The sequence below is a fragment of the Mchenga conophoros genome, linkage group LG11, assembly GCF_057382185.1.
Source record: "Mchenga conophoros isolate Kocher_MC1m ecotype Shallow Benthic linkage group LG11, M_conophoros_male_GT1.1, whole genome shotgun sequence".
NCBI classification, from domain to species: domain Eukaryota; kingdom Metazoa; phylum Chordata; class Actinopteri; order Cichliformes; family Cichlidae; genus Mchenga; species Mchenga conophoros.
The window spans coordinates 23,152,670-23,175,121 of record NC_140536.1 but is presented as its reverse complement, the minus strand read 5'-3'; the positions used below and the strand labels follow the sequence as shown (position 1 = coordinate 23,175,121).

The 22,452-nt window shown below is 40.0% G+C and overlaps 1 protein-coding gene across 5 annotated transcripts in view; it reads left to right on the top strand.

Annotated features, from left to right (window-relative positions):
- The window catches only part of lipeb (lipase, hormone-sensitive b), a 28,813-nt gene that overhangs the window by 1,907 nt on the left and 4,454 nt on the right, over positions 1-22,452 (top strand). For 2 of the 5 annotated variants that reach the window (XM_085291559.1, XM_085291564.1), the window contains 13 exons: positions 1,664-1,704; positions 5,537-5,778; positions 6,656-6,940; positions 7,676-7,766; positions 8,142-8,168; positions 8,818-8,963; positions 9,387-9,572; positions 12,071-12,223; positions 14,902-15,046; positions 16,698-16,925; positions 19,807-19,992; positions 20,930-21,111; positions 22,057-22,323. In XM_085291559.1, coding sequence (XP_085147685.1) covers positions 1,664-1,704; positions 5,537-5,778; positions 6,656-6,940; positions 7,676-7,766; positions 8,142-8,168; positions 8,818-8,963; positions 9,387-9,572; positions 12,071-12,223; positions 14,902-15,046; positions 16,698-16,925; positions 19,807-19,992; positions 20,930-21,111; positions 22,057-22,323 — 2,179 coding nt within the window. The remainder of the gene's footprint in view (positions 1-1,663; positions 1,705-5,536; positions 5,779-6,655; positions 6,941-7,675; positions 7,767-8,141; positions 8,169-8,817; positions 8,964-9,386; positions 9,573-12,070; positions 12,224-14,901; positions 15,047-16,697; positions 16,926-19,806; positions 19,993-20,929; positions 21,112-22,056; positions 22,324-22,452) is intronic. The other 3 variants (XM_085291561.1, XM_085291560.1, XM_085291563.1) reach the window with 3 other exon arrangements.

Sequence of the window (22,452 nt, the reverse complement as noted above, 5' to 3'; positions counted from 1 at the left end):
TCCATTTTCTTAACTGAATCAGAATCGTGTTTATTGGCCAAATATATGTGCAGACACATACAGGGAAACTGCTTAAGAAAATGAGAAGAGCCCTGTATTACAAAGTCAGTTCAATGTACCAAGGTATTTTTTTTTTGTCATCATCTGGATTCACTTGCTCTACCCTGGTAACAATAAAAGCAATAAAATTGTTTTAGATTTTCAGCAAAGAGGGGAAAAAAAAACAATCAAGGAATAATGTTGTGACTAAGAATCTCTGTTTCTTAGTAATGCTCATCAGGGACATAAAATTAAAAAAAAAACAAAAAAACAAAAAAACCCCCAAAATATTAGATGCTTTTTAAAAACAAAACTTAAACCCCTCCTAGTGTCTGTGCCCACTCAGACCGAGTGATGTTCCTGGAATGGTGACACCATTTTTCCAGAGAAGGTCAGTAGGTGGTGATTTCATATCTGTCGTTTTCTAATCTGAAACTTAACCTGTACTTATGCCGAAATGTATTCTGCTCAGGAGGTTAAGTTAGGCAGTTCATGCTCATACTCTCACTTAAGGCCAGTTTAGAAGCACCAATTTCAACAATATCTTTGGACTGGGAGAGAGATGCAGGCACTGGGAGAGAATGCAGCGGAGCCTTTTGTTCTGCTGCACAGTATTTTTTGTGTGTGTGTGTGTGTGTGTGTGTGTGTGTGTGTGTGTGAGTTTGTTTATCTCAGTATTTCTATAAGTAGGTGAAGGTTCATGTCTCCATTCACTGAGTTATGAAACTGTCATCTGTGATATCAGTCAAAAAGTTCTCACTGAGGTCATGTTTTCCGAAAGGAAAATATCCTTCAAATCATGTTTTCACCATCTGTTTTTGGGTGTTCACGTGCTGTCCATGTCCTGCATTCATCCCTGAACATTAGTGTTTCTCAAGAGTTGGTGCAAACTGCATGTTTCTGATGCTTAAATTAATACGAATGTATTAAAGGCACCTCAAATACTCAAAACTCTAACACATGGGGTCACAACACTAAAGTGTTATTGGCACTTTAGGTGTAATGCATATGAGTTAGACTAATGCTGGTGCTAAGTGGTGGAAGGTTTAGTTAATTAATCATAATGTTTTGATAATTTAACAATTTTAAAGTGAATTTTGTTGGGGTAACCATTTGTGAAGGTAGTTTTGTGTAGGGTTTTTTTTATGTAGTTTTTCCTAAAAAGTCTAACTGTTAGTTCTTGGTAACAAGTAAACTTTGTTCTATTTTATTTAAATATTTAATATTAAAAACCAAACAAACATTTTAACAGTTAATATATTGCTATCATATCATAATCTTATGGTTGTAGTTTGCCAATTAAGTTTAAGGTCACAGGGAGTTCCAAGCTGATCTGCCAATAGCAAAATAGCCTCGAGTTACAGGGAGAAAGTTAACTGGGCAAGGGTCGTCCTTGCTGTCCGTCCTTTTAAAAGAGGCATGGTTAGGATCAACAGAACACAGGGAAGAGCAGCATATTGCTTCTTGTTACAACGTCTGAGAGGTAAAGAGATACATCACAAAGACAAGCGAGCAAGACAACAGAGCTGGAAATCACTTTCTCTTTCCTTTAGACAACACCAGCATCTATTTTTCTTTCTCTCTCATTCTCTCCTTTTTTCCCTCCATGCTCTCATTGTGGAAGAGAGGACACAGACATGGACAGAGCCTTGAACTCAGATGCTGGTAAACACTTTCACTTTTTTCTCTTTAAGCTATTCAGTTTTGATTTTTGTTTTTTTGTTTTTTTTACTACTTCATCCTGTCAGTTGTATGTTATGCCAGTGGCAGTCAGCAGGTATTTTTATGGATGCTAAATTCACTGTCTTTGGGCCCCACAGGGAACATTATGTGTCTGTAATGTTGTTGGTGTTGGTTGTTGTACATGACTTATTAATGCTGACTCTCATCCATCTTTAATGTGGAGAGACCAGGTACAGCTTAATGGTTGCAGTGGCCACTTGTTTTACAAAAATATGGAAAACAAGGCATGTTGAGACATTTTCAGTATTGACATACTAGCTAGAGGAAGCCTGGAGCATTTGTGAATGCATACAAAGCGGATGTGATAAGGACAGTAGGTGAGTCATGTCTGATGGTATATTTACCATCTGTAAATGTACCGTTCCTGTAATGTTATCAGCTTGTGTGGGTGCATGTGTTTCATTATGGAAAATCCTGGCAAGATGACAAGATTATATGCCTGTGGAGAAGTTTTATCAATGCAAAACTTTATCACAACTTTGCACGACGGTTTCACAAAACATCACAAGTTTGTAGTTGAGTCTAGCTGAAGATGAATGTGGTTTTATGCATGGTGTAATGTACCATTGTTTACGCCAACACATGGGTTGAATGCCAGCATTTGACAGGTGTTTAAATGCTTTGCAAGATACTTTCTAGTAACAGCTATCCTTTTCCCTCTGTTCTAGGCATTATCATTTGTCAAACAAAGGTGAAGTCTTTATTGGATCATTGTATGTTTGAACTCTTAATAAGATGGTACTGGTTTGCCTAACTTTGTTCATTTGCATTTCATTTGCGTGTAATTTGGTCCCTGCAGTTAGATAGGGTTGTAATGTCTCCTGGCTTAATTTTCATTAAACAAGTTTCAGAGCAGCTTATGCTTATCCAAGGGTTCATAAAGTTCAGGCCCTTTCAACATCAAGCTTATTGGCATGCTCAGATGAGAGAGTTGCACCGCCGGCTCTAATTAGGCAATGTAATTTTAATATTGGGTTTGTGCCCAAACTGGTTTGACTGCATTAGCATTGCTTTTGGGTGATTACTTGACTAGCACCACTCACTGTATCACTTTAGGTCACACTGCTGTGAATGTGTTTATGCAGAAAGATAAAAGTATATTTATAGATGTTCTTTGTTTGTGTCCTTTGGTACTTCATTCTGATGTCATTGTACATTACATGACTGCTTCCTGTGTTGTCAGGCTCTGAACGTTTGCAGTCCACACATAATCCACTAGCTCTTGGTCAAATCCTGAAATTGAGCAAGAGTTGTATAGATCTGCAGGTAGCTGTTGAGTTGTTTTGAGTCTTAGTCTAGGTTTACTTCATTGATCTTTACCAGGAATATGAGTAAGTAATGCTTGTGTAACATGTCAGGGTGAGTGGGACATTGAAACTCTGGAAAACATCCACCAAATAAATGTAAATCGCCATTGTTTTCCTTTGTCTGATACACCTGGGCTTGCTTGCAAACATGGACGAGTCAATCTGAGAAGCTGTCAATATTGAGACAAATCTAAAAAAGTGAGAGAAGTCCTACCAGTCTACAAACCTAAAAAGTATTGATGTTTAAGGAGTTTAAGTAGTTGTCCATATTTCTAAATGATAAACTCGTGGTTCATTGAGTTTGAGCAGCACAACGTTTCAGAATCCCCAGAAATCATGTGATGATATTAGACCACAAAAAGTATTCCTTTCACATGGCTGAACTGGTTGGAAATTTGCCCTGAAGCTGCTTCATTAAGCTTTGGATGAATAAACAGAACTATTTTAAGCTGAAATTTTTAAAAAAGAAACCCTTTTCCCACTGCAATGCTGTCCTGTTTAGTTCAGTGATTTTTGGTTCCACATTTGTTTTGGTCTTTCTGTATTCCCCAGGGTCAATAAATGCAGAAACTAACATTGCTCACATAAATCACATAAATTCAGAGGGTTTTGTGTTTGTAGAGAAACGTTTTCTGCTTTTGACAAAAGCAAGTTAAAACAGACACAACTGAGTGGACAGTGGACATAATATCACAGCACATAATGACTGTTTGCTGATTTGGAAAACAAACAAGTCTCAGCTCTGTAAAATGTGGACTTGGAATTAGGTGTATTCAGATGATGCATATTTTAAAACAATCAAGGAAAATCTGCTTGATGTAATTAAATCATTTATTACTAAGTGTACAACAGTTACAAAAGTTGATTCTTCAGAGGCTCTCTTCTAGGATATGAACAAATTGTTGTTTTTTGTGTTTGTTTGTTTTGTTTTTGGGGTTTTTCTTTGTCAGAGTAGGGGAGTGAGAAGCAGATGCCAGTCAGGAAAATGAGCGTGTGCGCGTGTGCGTGCGTGCTATAAGTTGTCTGGCTGATAAATGTCTCTTTGCAGATATCAGGGGGACGTGATTCCTCCCAGCAGTCTGAAATTGCCTCTCCTATTACTCTTCCTGAATGGCAGAGAATAGCAGAATAATTGTGCGATTAGGGCTCCATTATTTCTTTGACCCTTGAAACAATATTTCTCTCTGTTATCTGTTCACTTTTCAGCATGCAGAGCCTACTCCTGCTTCCCAATCAATTATGTCTCTTTGGGCATTGTTTTACCAGAGTTATTTATCTGCATTTGTTCTGTATTGCTTTTTCAAAGTTGAAAATGTAAAATCCAAAGTTAAAGGATTGAGGCTAATTCTTAGAGTTGTCATTTAATTTAGCATCACTTAAGTGGTGATAATTTACTCTACGAACTGATTACTATCGACATATTGCCATACTAATGAAAATCTATTAAATCAAGAAACAACAAAAAAACCTGTTTCCATTTCTCCCATAGTTTCTCGTCTTTTTTTTTTTTTTTTTTTTGTTGTTGTTTTGTTTTGAATTGAATTGAACTTTTCTGCGTGTCCAGTGCCCCTTCTTTTCTTTCCTCTTTCTCAGCATGCCAGAAACCTTATACAAGTACCAGCTAGTTCCCAGAGATGTTATGGAAACTCTGATCTCAAGTGACTCAGTAGGAGAACGCCATCCTACAGTGATAATCCAACAGGGCAAAAGTGCTACATCTTTGTTATTATTGTTTTTTGTTTTTAATTTCACTAGAGAGGTGGGCACACTTAATAAACACAGTCTGCTGATGGTTGTCTACTGTATACCTCCCTTTGGGATTCGTATGCAAGTTTGTTTATGTGTTTTTGTCAGTGTATGACTAATCTGTGTTTGTTTCCCAGCAGCATGATACCAGATCTTGGTGGATTTTTGGTGTGCAGCTTTGGTTTACATCATTTAATTTCAAGCCTCGCTTAACACGTTTCAGTTCATGAGATTCCATACATCAGGATGTAGGGGCTCAGTTAATAAGACTAAGAACATTTTGTAGGATATATCCAAAAATATCCCACTTGGTACAGTTTCTACATGCTGATTACAGCTGTGGGTGTGGTGCAGAATATTGATCAGGGTGCTACTTTTTATGGTAGTTGGAGCAGATGCCAGCTTTCAGTCAGGTTTTTAGAAACGCAGCATATAAGAATACATTTGGGATTAGAAGGATAGTGGTATTAGTAACAACAATGTTACTAATAACTAGTAACAACAATGTTACTAATAACAGGAACTGCAAATTATTGCGATTACACCCCTAAATCATCAGTTACGTGCCTACAAGTGAAAAGAGACATTCCCCAGTGGAATACATACTCATGTTAAAAGAATGTTGTTATTCTTACCCACAGTAAATCTGATTCTTTCATTGTTTCATTCGTGGCCTTTTCCTTTTGTTTCACTGCTTTTAGTGATGGATACCAAAGCAGTATTTGCGGCCCTGTACGGTGTGTGCGAAGAAAATGCAGCTTTCTTCTCAGGGGGAGCCAAGGGGTCACAGGGTGATGCTGCACGGCGGCTGGTGGAGGCCATGAAGCAGATTCAGGAGCACGCTCGCAATCTGGAACCTGTTATTTCTGGCTTTGCTAATGTTTACCATCACTTTGATTTTGATCCACATATACCAGCTAATGGCTATCGCTCCCTGGTCAAGGTAGGCTTTCTGATGTTTTAAGGTCTTTTTGCGTGTATAAATGAACTCTTGGATGTGTGTTTTGTTTTTATTTAATCTCTGTGCAGCTTGGAGAAATGGTACCTCTTCTGCAATACATTCTTATCAATATTCTTTCCACACTGTGAGAAACTATTCACAGCACCTCTTTGCTTGAATATCACTTTGTTTCAAGGTCAGTCCATTTGTTTTACAGATTGATTTTATGTTACAAAGTGGGCAAGATAAATTCCTCCAGCTGCGAATATCTGCCTCTACTGTATCCACTGTACTTTATCTTGTACAGTTATTGATGAAACATCATGACCTTCGGTTACTGCAGCCCACCACAACAGAATGAGTCTAGTAGAGCAGCAAATGAATCCTGTTCTGTTTTCTGGCTTCTCTGTTTCCACATTTATAATCCTTCTCATTCCAGCAGTACCACTCTTGCAAATCTGTAACACCCAGTGAAGCAGGAAGTTTTTTACATGTTCTCATTTAGCCATGCTTTCACACATCCTCTCCTTTCCCTTTAGGCTTACCACACTAATCTTAATCACAACTTAAGCACACCCAGAAGACTTGTCTCTTTAATGAGTGCACAAATGGAGATTTTAGGTTTTGTTTTTTGTTCTTTCAAATAATGCGTATTGCTGTGTATCTTCATTTCAAGAATAAATATAATTCTATAAAATTGTATCCCTTTAACACCTAGTAATATAATGTTTCCTAATACTTATATTAGTACTTAATAAAGTTTTTAAGGTTCGTGTAATGTGATTTAGAATTTGCTGAATGTCAAAGTAAACTTTATTGTGTGGCGGATGTTTTCTAATTTTAGGTACCGGTATTTTATTGTCACTTTTTTATTTTCTAGGTTGTGCGTTGCTGCCTTCTCCACATCATCCACAAGGGCCACTACATCACAGCCAACCGCCGCAGCATCTTCTTCCGAGCAGCACATAATGCAGGGGAAATGGAGGCGTACTGTAATGCTCTGTGCCAGCTGCGTGCCCTGCTTTACCTGGCTCAGCGCATGCTACATGACAACAGCCACGGCAATTTGTTTTTCCAGGATGAAAGCGGGCTCAGCGAAAGTTTTGTCCGTGAATATGCATCCATGCACAAGGGTTGCTTCTATGGCCGTTGTCTGGGCTTTCAGGTGAGATGAGCTGTTTTAGCAGTCATATGATGTGACAAGGATAAGCACTGGGAACTGTGGAGTGGTGAGAGTAAGAAAACGTGTAAAACTCTTATAACAGTATAGATGAGCAGCACTACTCATAGCTACAGTTCTGGTAAAGGTTATATACATTTTTCATTCATCAAATTTTTCATATTGCATTCTACACCTTTAACTTTTTTATATTTTGTGTTGTGTTAGGACTAGTTAGTTGCGGAATAGCGGTCTCAAAGATTTCTATAGTAATTTGTAAAGTATTCTTTAGTTTTGTAAAAGAAAGAACTTGTTTATGTTTGAGGCAACTGGCCTGTTACCTGGTCTGTGTATATTCCCCTGCTTTTATTTTAGAAATAGGAATTGACCCTAAAAAGAGATGTTAAGGCTATGAGAAATACAGAACGACGATCTGGTCATCTTTACAGCAGTTCCCATTTTTCTCAGTTGAGCTTAACAAGGGAGGCTGAACTCTCACAGCACAGAGGTCAAAAGCAAACTAAAGGGAAAAAATGATGAAGCTCCCTTTGAGTCTATTTTCTATCAATTTGTAATCTCTTACAATTCTGATATTATGAGATCTTCTCATTCTTTTTTTTCACTTTCTTTTGTAGTGATTCTAGTCACATTTGTGTTCTATTTCTTATGTTTAAATGTGTGGATAGTGGACTGGAATTGAAATTATTTTCTCTGTTTTTGTACATGCCTTCTCCCCTCTAGTTCACTCCAGCCATTCGCCCCTTTCTTCAGACCATCGCTATCGGCCTTGTGGCCTTTGGAGAAAACTACAAGCGGCATCAGTCAGGAATAGGTCAGCAACATCTTGTCTGCATCTGCACCCTCTCATCATCCAGCCAGATCGTTTTCATTCATAGATCGTACTCATCCAGCCCCACACCTCTTCTACATTGCTCCCTTGCCCCTGACTGTGTAACTTTTGATGTTGTGTTTGGATTGTAGATGCTCTTTCATCCCTTGGAATCTTGAGGGCTTGCTGCTGTGCTTCTTTTATATTTCAGAATGTTTTGAACATGCACATAGTTATGTACAGAGGCAGCAAGAGAAGAACATGCACTGTGATAGACACATGTATTGTGCATGTGTGTACACAGACAGAAAACTATTTAACATTCAGTAAAGAATTATCCATTTCTCATGGTTTCTTGTGCTCTCTGCTGCACCACAGTGGAAGCAGGAGGTATTGCACCATATGGTGAGTGTGCTAGACCACCACCCCTTTTATAATATTCCTCTGTAGTGGTCTGTATAACTGTGTGAAGAAACTTATTTTATTCTAAAGCTCTTACTCTGCCAAATTGTTCTGCATTTAGCACTGTAAGCTACATTAGCATTCCTGTACCTGTGTATCATCATGATAAAAGGCCTTTCCTTACTGCCCATCCTTGACCCATAATCGTGGGCAGTAAATAAACCGCTGAAAGCAAGAGAAGATTGATAATACAATTGAGTCCTTGTGTGGCTTACCATGAGCCCAGTACAGTAGACTTAAAAATCCCTGTGGCAAAAATGACTATAGTGTTTTGACTATGTAAAAGCCAATTTCACCCTTCTGTTTTTTTTTTTTTGTTTTTTTTCTCCCCTGCTAGGGACCAGACACTTGAAACTTTAATGTTCATTCCCTCCTCCACTTGTTCCTGCTCTTTGTCTGTGTGTTAAATGTGGCTCCCTTACCTGTTATATTTTTTTAATCTTTTGTCCTTGCTATTTAGTTTCTGTTCCATTTTTAACCCATCATTATCATAATATGCATTCCTCTTTTTTTTTTTTTTTTTTTTTTTTTTTCCCCATCGCCTTATCTCGGTCTCCTCCTCATCATATATGCTTCTCCCTACTTTTTTCAGGGGTAGCAGCCAGCTCTTTCTTTACCTCAGGAAAGTATGCCATTGACCCTGAGTTGAGGGGGACTGAATTTGAGCGCATCACCCAGAACCTGGATGTCCATTTCTGGAAGACATTCTGGAACATCACTGAAACTGAAGTCCTGTCTGTGAGTAGACTGTTAATGTTTTTTGTGTCTGTCTGTTGACAAACACACAGAGACACCCGCTCTTGGACATCTGTAATTGAGAAGAGTTATCTTTGCTAACTCATGTACCAGGATCTGCACAGTGCTGTTTTTAATTTCGACGCAGTATCAGGGATACTTTGCTTTCCTCTGGTAATGGTACCTTTCTATCATTATGCATTTCACCTACAGGCTGTTAGTAATAATAGAGTGGAATTCAATTTATTCAATGGGGTTCATGATTTATTCATTCAGTTTCTCTTTCCCTCCAGTGGTCTGCCTCACTCTGAAACTTGGACTTTTTTTTTTCCCTCATCTTTCTTTGATTTGTTTTCTCACTAAATGTCTGGGGTTTGTTGTTTTTTTTTTTTTTTTTTTTTTCTTTCTGTCTGTCTCTTTTACCAGAGTCTCGCCAGTATGACATCCACTCAAGTCAAGGTAAACCGAGCTCTTTCTGTGCCTCCTGCGACCTTTGACCTTCCCTTGGCGGCCAACCACAGAGCATCAGTAACTATAGCTCCACCATCAGCGCACATCGGCACTGCTCCTGTTCAGATGAGACTCATTTCTTATGATCTGCGTGAAGGACAGGTACTTGAATCTTTATTCAGTCCATACTATAGTGGCATACTTGAAAATTCAATAAAATCTTTATAATCTCAAACTCTCTGCAAAAGTTTATGGAGCTTTTAAAGACTAATGCTGGCACTTGCTGTACACTTGTCTCTATGTCATTGTTATGTTGAGTTCTAATCTCATTCTGGATGACTGCCAGAGATGGGATTGTAATACGTTAATACGGTAATGTGCTTTTCATGCCTGCGTAGTAGGTTGAGACATAACAACAAAGTCAAACTTGTGATCTGAATGACATAAACAACCTGATGAAAGACCCTGGCGCTGATCTGATTATTCTCAAAAAGATTTTAAGTAGGGTTGTAACAGGTCTGAAACTGCTAAGGATACACTGCAGGCACTGCCAGTTAGCATCTGACTTAAGGGCTTCATCTGGAAGCAAGGGAGGCATCAGTCGCTGGTGTTTGATCTAAACCTTGGTGGGCCTGCACACAGCCTTGGTCTGGCTAGCATTTGTGAAGTCTGTTAAAGAAAAACATATAAGGGGAACCTTCCTAACTCACAAGGACACCACCAAGGCAAAAGAATATAGAAAAGTGCAGCTACAAATTTAAATTGTTAAATTGCTTTTAGCATGTACAGCACTTTGTGAACTCTGGTTTTATGTTAAAGTGCTTTATAAATAAAGGTGGTATGGTATTGTCCTTGTGTTGCCCACAATCCACATATGTCTCCATGGTAGAGGTTAAATGTCAGAGAAGTGGTTAGTTATTAGCTGGAGAAGACTGACAGATTCTTTGCTATAGTTCAACATAGTCACAATAACAAAGAACAGTACAACAAAACTAGTAGTCAGAATTTAAAAAAGCAAAAGATACAACGGCGTGAAGCAGTAATCTACCTGTACAATGATTGGAGGTGCAGCGTGGTTTGCAAAGTGTGCCCCTTGAGGAAGTGAACTACTGAAACTCCTGTTAATTGATATTTATACAAAGCCGTTTGTTGAAATGAACTCTTGTCTATGCTCACTCTGGGCTAAAAGGTAGCTAAGACTTGCAGGTTACAAGACAACTGGCATACGCAGTAAAGCACTGACAGCCATTTATCCATCCATTTTCTGCTGCTTGTCCAGATCACGGGGAGCAGCCATAGCAGAGATGCTCAGACCCCTTCTCCCCAGCCACTGGCTTCAACTGCTTTGGAATCACCACTGAAACCTTCACAGGCCCAACATAATCTATCCAGCAGCTGACCCAGAAGGCAACTGGGAAGCATCATAGACTGATGTCCAGACCACTTTATCTAGCTTCTTTTAATGCCAAGCAGTATCTGCTCTTCTCTGAGCCCCTCTTGAATGCCTTAAGCTTCCCACTGTGTCTCTAAGGCTAATCTCAGGCTCCCCACCACTTGTAGGCACAATTTTATTCTTTCTGTAATTACCCACAGCTTGTAGCTGTAGGCTATGTAGCCAGCTTTGCCTTTGCACTCAGTTCTCTTGATCACTTCAGTGCAGTGTCTGCATCACTGTAGGAGCTGCACCAATTCTTTGTCAATCTTTGACAACCAGTGACAACAAATACAACCTGAGCACTTAGACAAGAAGATAAGTAGAACGCCAGTGCTGGGTGCTAGGCCAGTCCACAGGTTGTTTGTGTCAACCAGATGACACCTGCATCTTTCTTGGTATTATCTGTGTGTGTGATGCATATTTAAGTAGCCAATTCTGGTGGTTAGGAAAGTGTACTGAAATAGGTTAGTTTTCCTCCATATGTTTTTGCTGACCTTGCATATATCAGACATTTAAAAAAAAAAAAAAAATCTTTCAGTGAACAATTCAACAATATTTGTTGGCATATGTGGCATTTTCCTTGTTTCTTGTTTAAACAGCAGCTTGAAATCATCATCTTATTCTGCTTAATTCTCACTCACACACACACACACACACACACACACACACACACACACACACACACACAATGTCATTACTTTCTTTCTTTCTTTTTCTTTTCCCTTTGCCTCCCTTTTTCTCTTGGGAGACTCCCCCTTTATCCGAGCTGCTCTTGTAGCCTGGCAGTTAACCAGACATACAATTTCTCACATTGATCATCCAACAAACAACAGTCCTTTTTATGTCACAAAACACAAGCCTGCATCAGTCGAAACACTTTCTTAGCCTCCGTCCTTGTTTCTGTTAATTAATGGGAATTAGTATGTGTTCCTGCAGCCAAGCAAGGTTGTCAGCAAGCTGCTGCAGAACAACTGGTTAATCCACTTCTCAAAGGAACCCTGTTGCTAACATTAGAAAATTTATCAGCAATAAGACACTGTTTGGAACCACAGACACTGTGAATACTAGACCCAAATAGGAGATCTTGATTATTTGTCTTTCTGTTCATCTTCTAAGTTATTCGTTCTCCTAATAATGTTTTTTTTTTTTTTTTTTTTTTTTTTATATATATATATATATATATATATATATATATATATATATATATAAAATCTCACTCTCTCAGGACAGTGAAACACTGCTGTCTCTGTCCCGCTCCGAGGGGGGTGCTATCTCTCTTTCCCTGGGGCTGAAGACCAAGCGCCTCCCCTCTTCTCCATGTCTCCTGATCCATTTCCATGGTGGAGGCTTTGTGGCACAGACCTCAAAGTCTCATGAGGTGAGAAACTACTGTTCTACTGAAGTTAGCTCAGTTTCAGAAGTGTTTTATTTTGACTAGAGATTCATTATGATTACCTCTGTCTTGCATGATAAAGCTGGTTAGATTCAATGGACTGCTTTTCCTTGTATTTAATGGAGGTTTGTATAGGACAGTATTGATGTGTTTGTAAGATTTTATAATAGAACACAGACCAAGAAAACGTGGCACTTACCTGTCAAAGCACTAACAACAATACACCTCTAGCATTAGATGCCAAGTTCAGGTTTTGAGCCTCTATCACCAAAGCTGTCATCCAGCTAATTTCATCCTCTCATCCCTTCAATCATGTTTTCTCAGACTAATTGTAATGAAAACCCAACTAATTAAAGTGTTGATGAGACAGACACTAGTTGACAGCAGAGGAGAAGAGGGGTTACCAGTCTGAGTCTCTTCCCCTGTCAATAGTGTGACATGGATTGAGAATTTAGACTAATTATTTTTATAATTATCCCCTGAAAACTTAACAGAGACTCTCTGACCTTACTCTGTGGCTTACTTACTGGTAAGGTGCTTGCAGAGCTGACCCTTGTCTGTCATTGCTTTCTGTCATCTAATTCATCCTCACTCCTTTTTGTTCTCATAAAGGAGGAACTTGTATCCTAGATTTAATTTCTGGATCACTGTGCTAGAAAAAAGAAGCACACAGACACTAGCCTTGTATATTATTACTATGTAAAAAACCCTTAAAGTCTTTTTTTTTTTTTTTTTACCCTTTTGATCATAAGTTTAAATTGGTGGCAGTAAATAAATTTTAACAGGAAGACTGCATATTAGTGTGGTTTGTTGATTTATAAATAGGAAGATTTTTAAAAAAAATATAGTTTGTACCCCTGTACTTTATCCTGTGCTTGTGTGGTCATTATGTGGCATGAAGCTACTTATAGCTGCTTTAAGACAGGGCTCTGTGAAATTGCAAAGGACATTGGCATCCTTGATCTGCAGCTGCATAGCAACCAAAGGATGAGAGGGAGCAATCAGAGAAGGGATGTGTGGGGCTGTCATGTTGAATTAACAGAGAACTGTACAACCCCGCAGAGAAAGATTACCCAGGGCACTAATGGAAGACTTGTCAGACTATCCTTCTCTCTCTTTTTTCTAGGCGCTCGTTTCTTTTTCTTTTCTTATTACATCCTCCTTCTCAATCTTTTTGATATCACAAAATCATTTTTGTTCACTTTGTGTCCTTTTTCTACATCTCAGTTTAGTTGTATTTGGACATCACTTTACTTTCTTTCCCCCTTTTGCCTTTTTGGATCCCTCTACCAAGACCCAGAAATGAGGAATACAAAAATGAAAGATTTTATGATGGAGTGGAGATGAGCATTTTTGCCTTCAGTAGCTCATTTAACCTCTTCTGGATCCTGTATCTCCCATCATATGGGTGAGATGAACAGTTCAACCTCAGATGAAGAAGCCTGTGGTGGTCTCAGTGCATAATGATGCTGATATCACAGGAATAAATGTACTTAGAGTCTATGTATTTAGTAACTTGGGCACAAACCCACATTCAGTAAATGTTGAGGTATTTGCAGATTAACTGCTATTTCTGTCGAAGAATCAGTAGGACAGCAGCGCCTCTTAATTCCAGCTTAGAGGATAGATTTGGGACCCTTTAAAATTATGTGTGTGAGAAGAGTTTCCTGAGTCATTTAAATTTATACAGCCTGGTTCCCACCCATTAAAACTCTTGCACACACCTCTTCTCATATTGACTTGTTGTAGACTGCCAGTAATGGCTGTTGTTCTCACTAAGTAGAACGCATATACACCTTGGGAGCAGCTTTACTGATTTGCACAAACTCACATTGCCTTTCCTGCTCAGTGCTCGGACTGCATGCACACACTTATCTGTGTCCTCACACTGAGATTTATCGTGACAGGTAGAGTTTTAAGACATCACAGCTGACTGCTGGAGCTGCTACTTTTCTTTTTGTCATACTACGGTAAATCAATGAGGGATGAGACAGCACATAAACATGTACACACTGTGCTCTTCCTGCCATTGTGAATGGTGATCTGTTGCTTTTACCAACACCTATCACAGCAAACGTATAGGTGTTGGAATTTGATAAAGACAGAAGAGGAAAGTGCGAAAGCTTTGCAAAAGTAATATTGTCAGAACTCATCGTGCCTTTCTCACATTTCAAGGTCACTGCCTAAGCAGAGTAAACACTTAACCTGACTGTAACAATATAAAAAAACGATCAGTATTCTGACAGCAAGTCTGTATCTATGGATTTTCTTTGTATATCCACACCACCTCCTTCTCTTTGTCCTCTCTCTTCATACTTCACCAAATAGGACATGTGGGCACATTTGTTATTGCAGTGCAAAAAGAAGGAAAATGGATTTGACTGTGAGGGCAGCGCTCATTCTCCCTTTGTCTAGACAGTAAGCCAGAAAGCAGACAGATGACATCAGAAGAAAGCATAATTTTCATAACTTTTTGTCCTTCTTTTCAAATGTTCCACACAGCAGGCTTTTCCTCAATCACTTCTCTTTTTTATTTCTCTCTCCCTGCCTCTGTGTTTTATTATGGCTGCTTTTGTGTGTCATAAATTTACCAACATAAAAAAAGCATTGTTTTTCCTTTTATAAAGTCATGTCTTTGTATCATTATCTTCTGTGTGAAACAGCCCTATCTAAAGAGTTGGTCCCAGGACCTTGGTGTTCCCATACTGTCAGTGGACTACTCTCTGGCCCCTGAGGCACCCTTCCCACGCGCCCTAGAGGAATGTTTCTATGCCTACTGCTGGGCTTTGAGAAACCACCACCTATTAGGTATATGCATCACACAGCATTGTTTATACTTGAGTATGGCTGTGTATCTCTCTTGTATATTTTCTGTTTCTTCTTTAAAGTCATGGGAATAGTATACAGCAGATTCACAAAGTACTCAAACCCTCTCATATTTTGTTCACTTTATTGTACTAAAGATTTAATTTAAAATGGATAAACAAAGCCATGGAGTCAGCTGGGAGCTTTCTGTAGATCTATGCAGTAAGACTTGAGGCATAAATCAAAGTGAGGGGTACAAAGCAACTTTTAAATCTGAGTGTTCCCAGGAGTCCGGTGTCCTCAATAACTGTGAAATGAAAGAAATTAACTACCAGGAATGTTCCTAGTATTAACTTTGTAGTGACATAGACCTTCAGTGTGATTTGATAGACATATTGGTCTTTGGGCAAAACTCTGAGCCTTATACCTTTCAAACACCAGGCACTGCTCATTACTTGCTAATACTAGCCTATGGTGAGGCATGGTGGTAGCAGCATGGGGTTATGGAGGAACTCTGTGACAGAATAAGCAATAACTTGTCAGAACTGACGAAACGCAGCAATGATTTCAAGCATGGAAAGGCATATTCTGGACCACTCAAGGATCAAAGTATGTCCTAAAGCCCACAGTTAAACCCCGGAGAGTGGAGATACCTCAAGATACAAGTTCATTTTCTTGCAATCCAGTCTGTTGGAGGTTGAGAGGATCCGCAAGGAAGAGTAGATAAACTGCCCAAATCGAGCTTGTATAAGCTGCCAGGGATCTTCTACAAGCTACTGATTTCATGTCTGAATACGTTAAATGGTTTTAAAGGAGATTTGAGTTTTTGATTTCTGGTTTTAAAAAAAAAAAAAAAAAAAAAAAAAAGAGAAGAAAAAAATCTAAACAAGTTTGTGTTAAAAGTAAAGCTGTCTCTCTGTGTGTGTGTGTGTGTGTGTGTGTGTGTGTGTGTGTGTGTGTGTGTATATTCTACATCTTTGTATGCAGAAGTAACAGTATGTCCCTTAGGCAGATGAAAGAGAAGAAAGTTATTAGAATTACTGAGCAGGCACGTTGAAGGGATAACACCCACCTATTTCAGCGTGAAGGTTTCTGTGGAGTGCTTCTCTAAATCCTCCACTGCGTTCACCAATTGCTTGTACCTCCTGAGAGGATTCATTTATCACTTTGAAAGTGATCATGCTGTATGCTTCTTGCACTTTACTTGCTGTTCAGTGCTATCACACCAGTTGTGATGCTCAGTATTTCGACAGAAAAAAAGAAGCCATCTGGTCGGTTTGGGGTACGCTCGTCCGCTGAAGCACACTGTGTCAAATTAACAGAGATTGCAGTGCAATATGCTACTGCTGTAGTACAAGTCCTCAATATCATGGCTATGAAGTAGATAGGGAAACCCTAGTTACAAGAGCTGCCTATTACCACAATGGTGAACAGAAAAGAGTGTTGCTGTTACACTGCCTTTTTTCTTCTTCTTTCATTTCAGTAATGTCATAGTTTTTTTTTGTTTTTTTTCCCTTTAGAAAAGATGTATAAAAAAAGTAGTTCTTGTCCCCTTCATGTTATCTCATTTTTCAAAGTTTTCCCTGTGAATTACTTTTCTTTCTATCCGTCCTTGTACCAGAAGTCTATCATTTTTATTTATTTTTCCTTACAGGGTGGACTGGAGAGAAGGTGTGTCTGGCTGGTGACAGTGCAGGAGGCAATTTATGTGTGACGACATCGATGCGAGCTGCTGCTTTTGGTGTGCGAATGCCAGATGGCATCGTGGCAGCCTATCCAGCTACCCTGCTGACAGCCTACGCATCCCCTTCCCGTCTGCTAACACTCATGGATCCCCTGCTGCCACTCAGTGTGCTCTCTAGGTGTCTCAGTGCCTACGCAGGTAGGTTTGTGTGCATGTGTGTATTTCTGATTTTTACCTGAAGTTGAGATTTAAGTTGAATCCTATTTTTCGTTTCTGTCGAGCACATCTGTCTACTCCTTGTTATACATTACATAAACATATTGGTCAACCACCAGGTGACAGCTTTACTCTACTGGATGTATGATAAATTTTTATTGAAATAAGTTGTCAGGTGGGTAACAAACATTAAAATATAAAAGGTCAAGTTTTCAGCTCAACACACAAACAACTCACACAAAAAAACCTAGAGTTACATCACTATATTCAGGAGGCCAACAACGGCAGGGAGAAATGAGTTCTTAAATCTGCATCTTGGCAGATTAAATCTGCAGCTAGAAGGAAGAAACCTGCACTGTTGAGTAGTGATATCCGATACCAAGTAATATTCAGGGTGGTATCGACGATACTGATCCGATACCGGTACTTTGTACAAAAACTTATTTTATTTATTGTATCTCAAATTATAGCATAATAATGATTATAGGACATCAGATTACTTGTTCTTATCGCTTAATGCAGGGTTTATCATATAGAAATAAAAAACTGAAGTTGTGGCTATTTGAACACCTTGCCTGCCTGCAGCACTAAAGGACTCCGTGAGAGACGTCTGTCTCGCCCTAGCAGCACCTGTCCCTGTCCTCCTCTTCAGTTCGTCTCAACATACGCTCGTCATATTCTGTGATATGATTTACTCTGAGGTGTTTTACAAGGTTAGTGATGTTGCCACAACCATACATGCCAACCCTCCCGATTTTTCCGGGAGAATCCGGAATTTCAGTGCCCCTCCCGAAAATCTCCCGGCGCCACCATTCTCCCAAATTTCTCTGAATTTTCCACCTGGACAACAAAATTGAAAAACCATATTGCAGAATTCATAGCGCGGCCCAGCCAATTCCAGTCTCCAACAATGACGACAGCTACTTAGTTTTAATATTACTCTTATTTCTCTTTCTGGGTCGCAAAAAAAACGTTTAACATATTTTCAGGTGAGAATGTAGCTGTGTAAACTTCAAATATCTGAGCCAACCGACACATCGTTTTCAAACCCCCGTGGTCTTGCGCTACTCGGGTTAAACATGATATATAAGTCACTTTGATAACTTAAAAATGTTATTGTTTGGCTTTTTCAGTGTTTTATTTGTTCGTGGGTAAATCGGTTTGGCTGAGATTAAAGTTATTCGATTAGATTAAATTAAATGTAACTTTATTAATCCATCGGGTGGGTTCCTCTGGGGTTTTCACACAGCTGAATAAACGTCAAACAGAAAACGATTAAAGAGAAGCGTGAAACGGTCGAGAGTTTACGTCAGCGCCCGGTTATATTTTAGATAGCAAGGAGCAGACGGCCGAGTTTCACTCCACGGAGGGAGCTCGTGACGTGCTACCCGGTTTTCTTTAGGCCGCGAAGGCCGGGTCCTCAGGTGGAAGCAGCCTCTGAATTTGGACACCCCCGCTGTTTCCAGGCCGGTCAATAATAATGGTGACATTTAATGTATTTTATCCGATAAATAAACACTGTAAAATGTATTTATCACCCCCCCCCACCCCAACAGCCCTTTTGAATATCTCTCTAATTCTGAGTTCTCAAGGTTTGCAAGTATGGTAAATGGTAAATGGCCTGTATTTGTATAGCGCTTTTCTAGTCCCTAAGGACCCCAAAGCGCTTTACACAACCTGTCATCCACCCATTCACACACACATTCACACACTGGTGATGGCAAGCTACAATGTAGCCACAGCCACCCTGGGGCGCACTGACAGAGGCGAGGCTGCCGGACACTGGCGCCACCGGGCCCTCTGACCACCACCAGTAGGCAACGGGTGAAGTGTCTTGCCCAAGGACACAACGACCAAGACTGTCCAAGCCGGGGCTCGAACCGGCAACCTTCCGATTACAAGGCGAACTCCCAACTCTTGAGCCACGATCGCCACAACACCTCACTCTTGGAGCACTTTTTTGCCACATGTATCGCAAACTACGTCTCAGTTGTTTGTGGAGATAAAATAAATCCGCACATGACTCCAATTACGCTCAGCCATTGTTGTGAGTGCGCACGCCAGCGGTTGCGAGACATTAATACAGCTGTATTTCGCACATAACTATGAAAGGCAGAAGAGGAAGTAGTTCCTTTGAATGTAGACAATCCGAATGTTATAGTTTCTTTCCACTGTGTTCCTGTTAATGATAAACTACAAATTTACCCTAAATTACTAAAATATCGATATTTTAATGTGAGAATCGATTCTAGAACATAATTGATTGGTACGTTGAAACCAAGCACACCATTGTTTTTTCTTGTGACATTACCAATAAGTTTGATGTGTTACATGGCCCTCTTCCTATTGAAAAAACAAAAAACAAAAGTTGTATCCAAGATGGCCGACTTCTAAATGGCCACCATGGTCACCACCCATCTTGAGGAGTTTGCCCCCTCACATATACTAATGTGCCACAAACAGGACTTTAATATCACCAACCGTGTGTGTGTGTGTGTGTGTGTGTGTGTGAGATAAATTTTAGTTTCACAAGGCAGGAGAACTGAGGACAATGAATGACTGCAGGAATTGGCTAACAATTTGTGACAAAGAGATTGGCTATGCTGACTCTCCTTTCAATAACTGAACTAAAACACTCATCATTTTTCTGTTCCTTCCTGCTGTCCACATTGTGTATTGTTGGCTTTGCAAATAATTGTATGGCAGTATTGAACGCACTCTGTCAGCGTTTACTGGACTATTATACCTCTTATTATTGCTTTCCTGTCTTCTCTGTTGTTATTCATTTGTGCTTACTGAAGAATAACAAACACTTTTATCCATTTTGTACATTTACTTCCTTCTTTTATGTCTTCTTCTCCAGGCAGTGGGCCACAGACCGAGAAGCAGGTGGAGAAGGTGAGCACGCTGAGCCTGGTGAGGAGAGACACTGCACTTCTGCTGCGAGATTTCCGACAGGGAGCCTCCAACTGGATCCACTCTCTGCTCGATTCTAGCAGAGCTCCAGCCTCCACCAGCACAGCACCAGAGGCACCAACAGAAGCCACAGGTATACAAGTAACTGTTATAGTTGTTAGTTGTCAGGTTGGAACATTAGGTGTGGCTTGAATGTATTTGATAGGCAGTTGCAGTCTGTCCATGTCTTGGTCATCTGCCCCTGCTCAGATATGTGTGGGTGTATATCTCCCACATTCTGTGTTTTCATTGAGCCAATTAATATAAGTGTTCCCCAAGTTCATTTACACCTCTCATGAAAGAGGTCAGTGATATGAGAACTTCTTATGCAGCATCTAACTAATTATTGCTTTAGCCAAACCATTTGTGTAGTACTCCTGTGTCCATATTCATATCAGTTCTCATCTTTGGGATAGCAAAGCATTGACAGTAATTGTTAATTGTAGCCACCGTAAATCTGGTGGCGAATTGTAATTTTCATGGTGTGCCCCTTACCTTGGTGACACCCCCACAGCTGCAAGCCCAGTCTAATGAGAGTATCATTGGTGGGTGTACATTAGTAAAAGGCCATCGTGGTGCTGAGATGGTTCATTATTAAAGAGATAGGAGATCGGTAGAGCTTTGTGAGACCAGCTACTAACTGCTGTGTTTTGACAGTTCAGGGCGGGCAGATGCTATCATCGTGTGACAGCACTTTTTGAATTTCCTCCACCTACTTCTCATCTCTTCCAGATATAGCTCAATTTGCATTCTAGGCTTTTAACTATTGGCTGTCAACCAGAGGACATATGATAAGTGGAAACAGTAGATGAAGTGAAAGTGATTGTGTGTCACCAGTGTTATTTTTCATGTGTCCTTCAACTGTGGTTAGTCCAAATGAACTAAATGCCCTCTTCATTCTTAATATGCTCTGATCTGTCAATCCTGTGTCGTTTCTGAAACTTAATTGTACTATATGTTTGTTTCTCATTGGCATTCTTAATTTCAGTTGTGCATTCATCAATATGGTTCCTTCTGTCCTTGCTTCCTAGATGCAGTGAGGAAGAGCATTTCGGAGGCGAACATCTCTTCTCCTCATACAGACCCACCTGTCCCCACGGATCTTTCGGAGTTCCCCAACAGGAAATTATCAGTGAAGAGCCAGACGTGCCAGAACTTGGGATCCTACAGCAATCCCATTCCCAGCAGTGCACCGCTGCTCTCTGAGCGTGCTGTAGGTCATGCTTGAACAGCTTGCTTTCAGCTGATGCTCTTATGCAGAAGAACCTAACAGTATTAAATGGCCAAGATCTGTTTCTTTAATAACACCTGGCTGTTAGTGGGAATCATTGTGAGAATTAAACCTGTCGTTATTTGACAATGGGTAATTTAATGATGATTGTAGCACCACTTTAGTGAAGTGAAATCCCACTAGCCTCTTGTCTTTGATCAGGATATCTCTGCTTTCAGCTTGCTTTAAAAGGATTTGGCACGCAGTTGTAGCCTTTTTAAGAGGTCGAACATTTTTGGGGCATTGAAATATTTTGGCCGTTGATCAAACAATGCTGTCTACCCTGTAGTGATGTGCATGTGTCACTTTGATGAACTCATCCGAGACTGTGTCACCCATCCCTCACAAACAGATTTGGCTTTGAAATGCTGACAGGATATCAAAAGGTTTTGGTTGTGCGAGTACTGGCAAGGTGTTGCAGATTATCCTCATATTTTCTCGCAGGCACACTGGATTAGTGGCTGGCGCAAGCAAAATTAGCAAGCAGAGGTGACGTAAGATATTAAATATGCTTTTCCTTCTGAAATGGGAATCGCTCAGCCAAGAGTCAGGCACTGAGCCAAGATTTTTCCAAGGACAAAGTGGCGTGTGTGTTTACATAACTGTGGCTCATGGCTCATCGCTAGGCAGTGGTGCAAGTTTCAGTCATTATGCAACTGTAATGTTTAGTAAGTTTGGGGAAACCTGCAGTCAGCTTAGATTGAAGAAGTCATTTGGACGAGTGATGAAGCAGTTCTCCCATTGAAAACTGAATCCAGATGGATAGAATAAACTTTATAGGACTTATAAAACCAACTTTTCTTGTAAAAATGTTTTAGCCTTTCTTATTTTTTATTGATATAAAGATATCCTTTGAACTAACCTAATATTTTCTCATCCTTTATGTAGCCAGAAGATGTCAGTTTCTTCTTTGCCAAAGATGAAGATCCCTCAGTGATCACTGACCTGTCTTCAGTGGCCATACCACCCCCTGCTGGAGAGGAGGGCTCACAGCAGGAGCACCCCAGGGAATTTCCTCTTGGGTTTGAGCCACTGCGCTCAGAGCAACTAGCAGAGATGAAGGTGGAGAGCTCTCCAGTGGTCAAGGATCCTTTCTGCTCACCTCTGCTAGCCCCTGACAGCATGCTGAAAGGGCTGCCACCTGTACACATAGTGGTAAGAGGACGTAAACGGTTAATTACTGAAATTACTGGTTTGCAGGTTACTTGTACAAATCTATTGTTTGCGTTACTCATTGTGTGCTAACAGTAGTCTATATTTTATAGCAAAGTGTTTTCTGTGAGA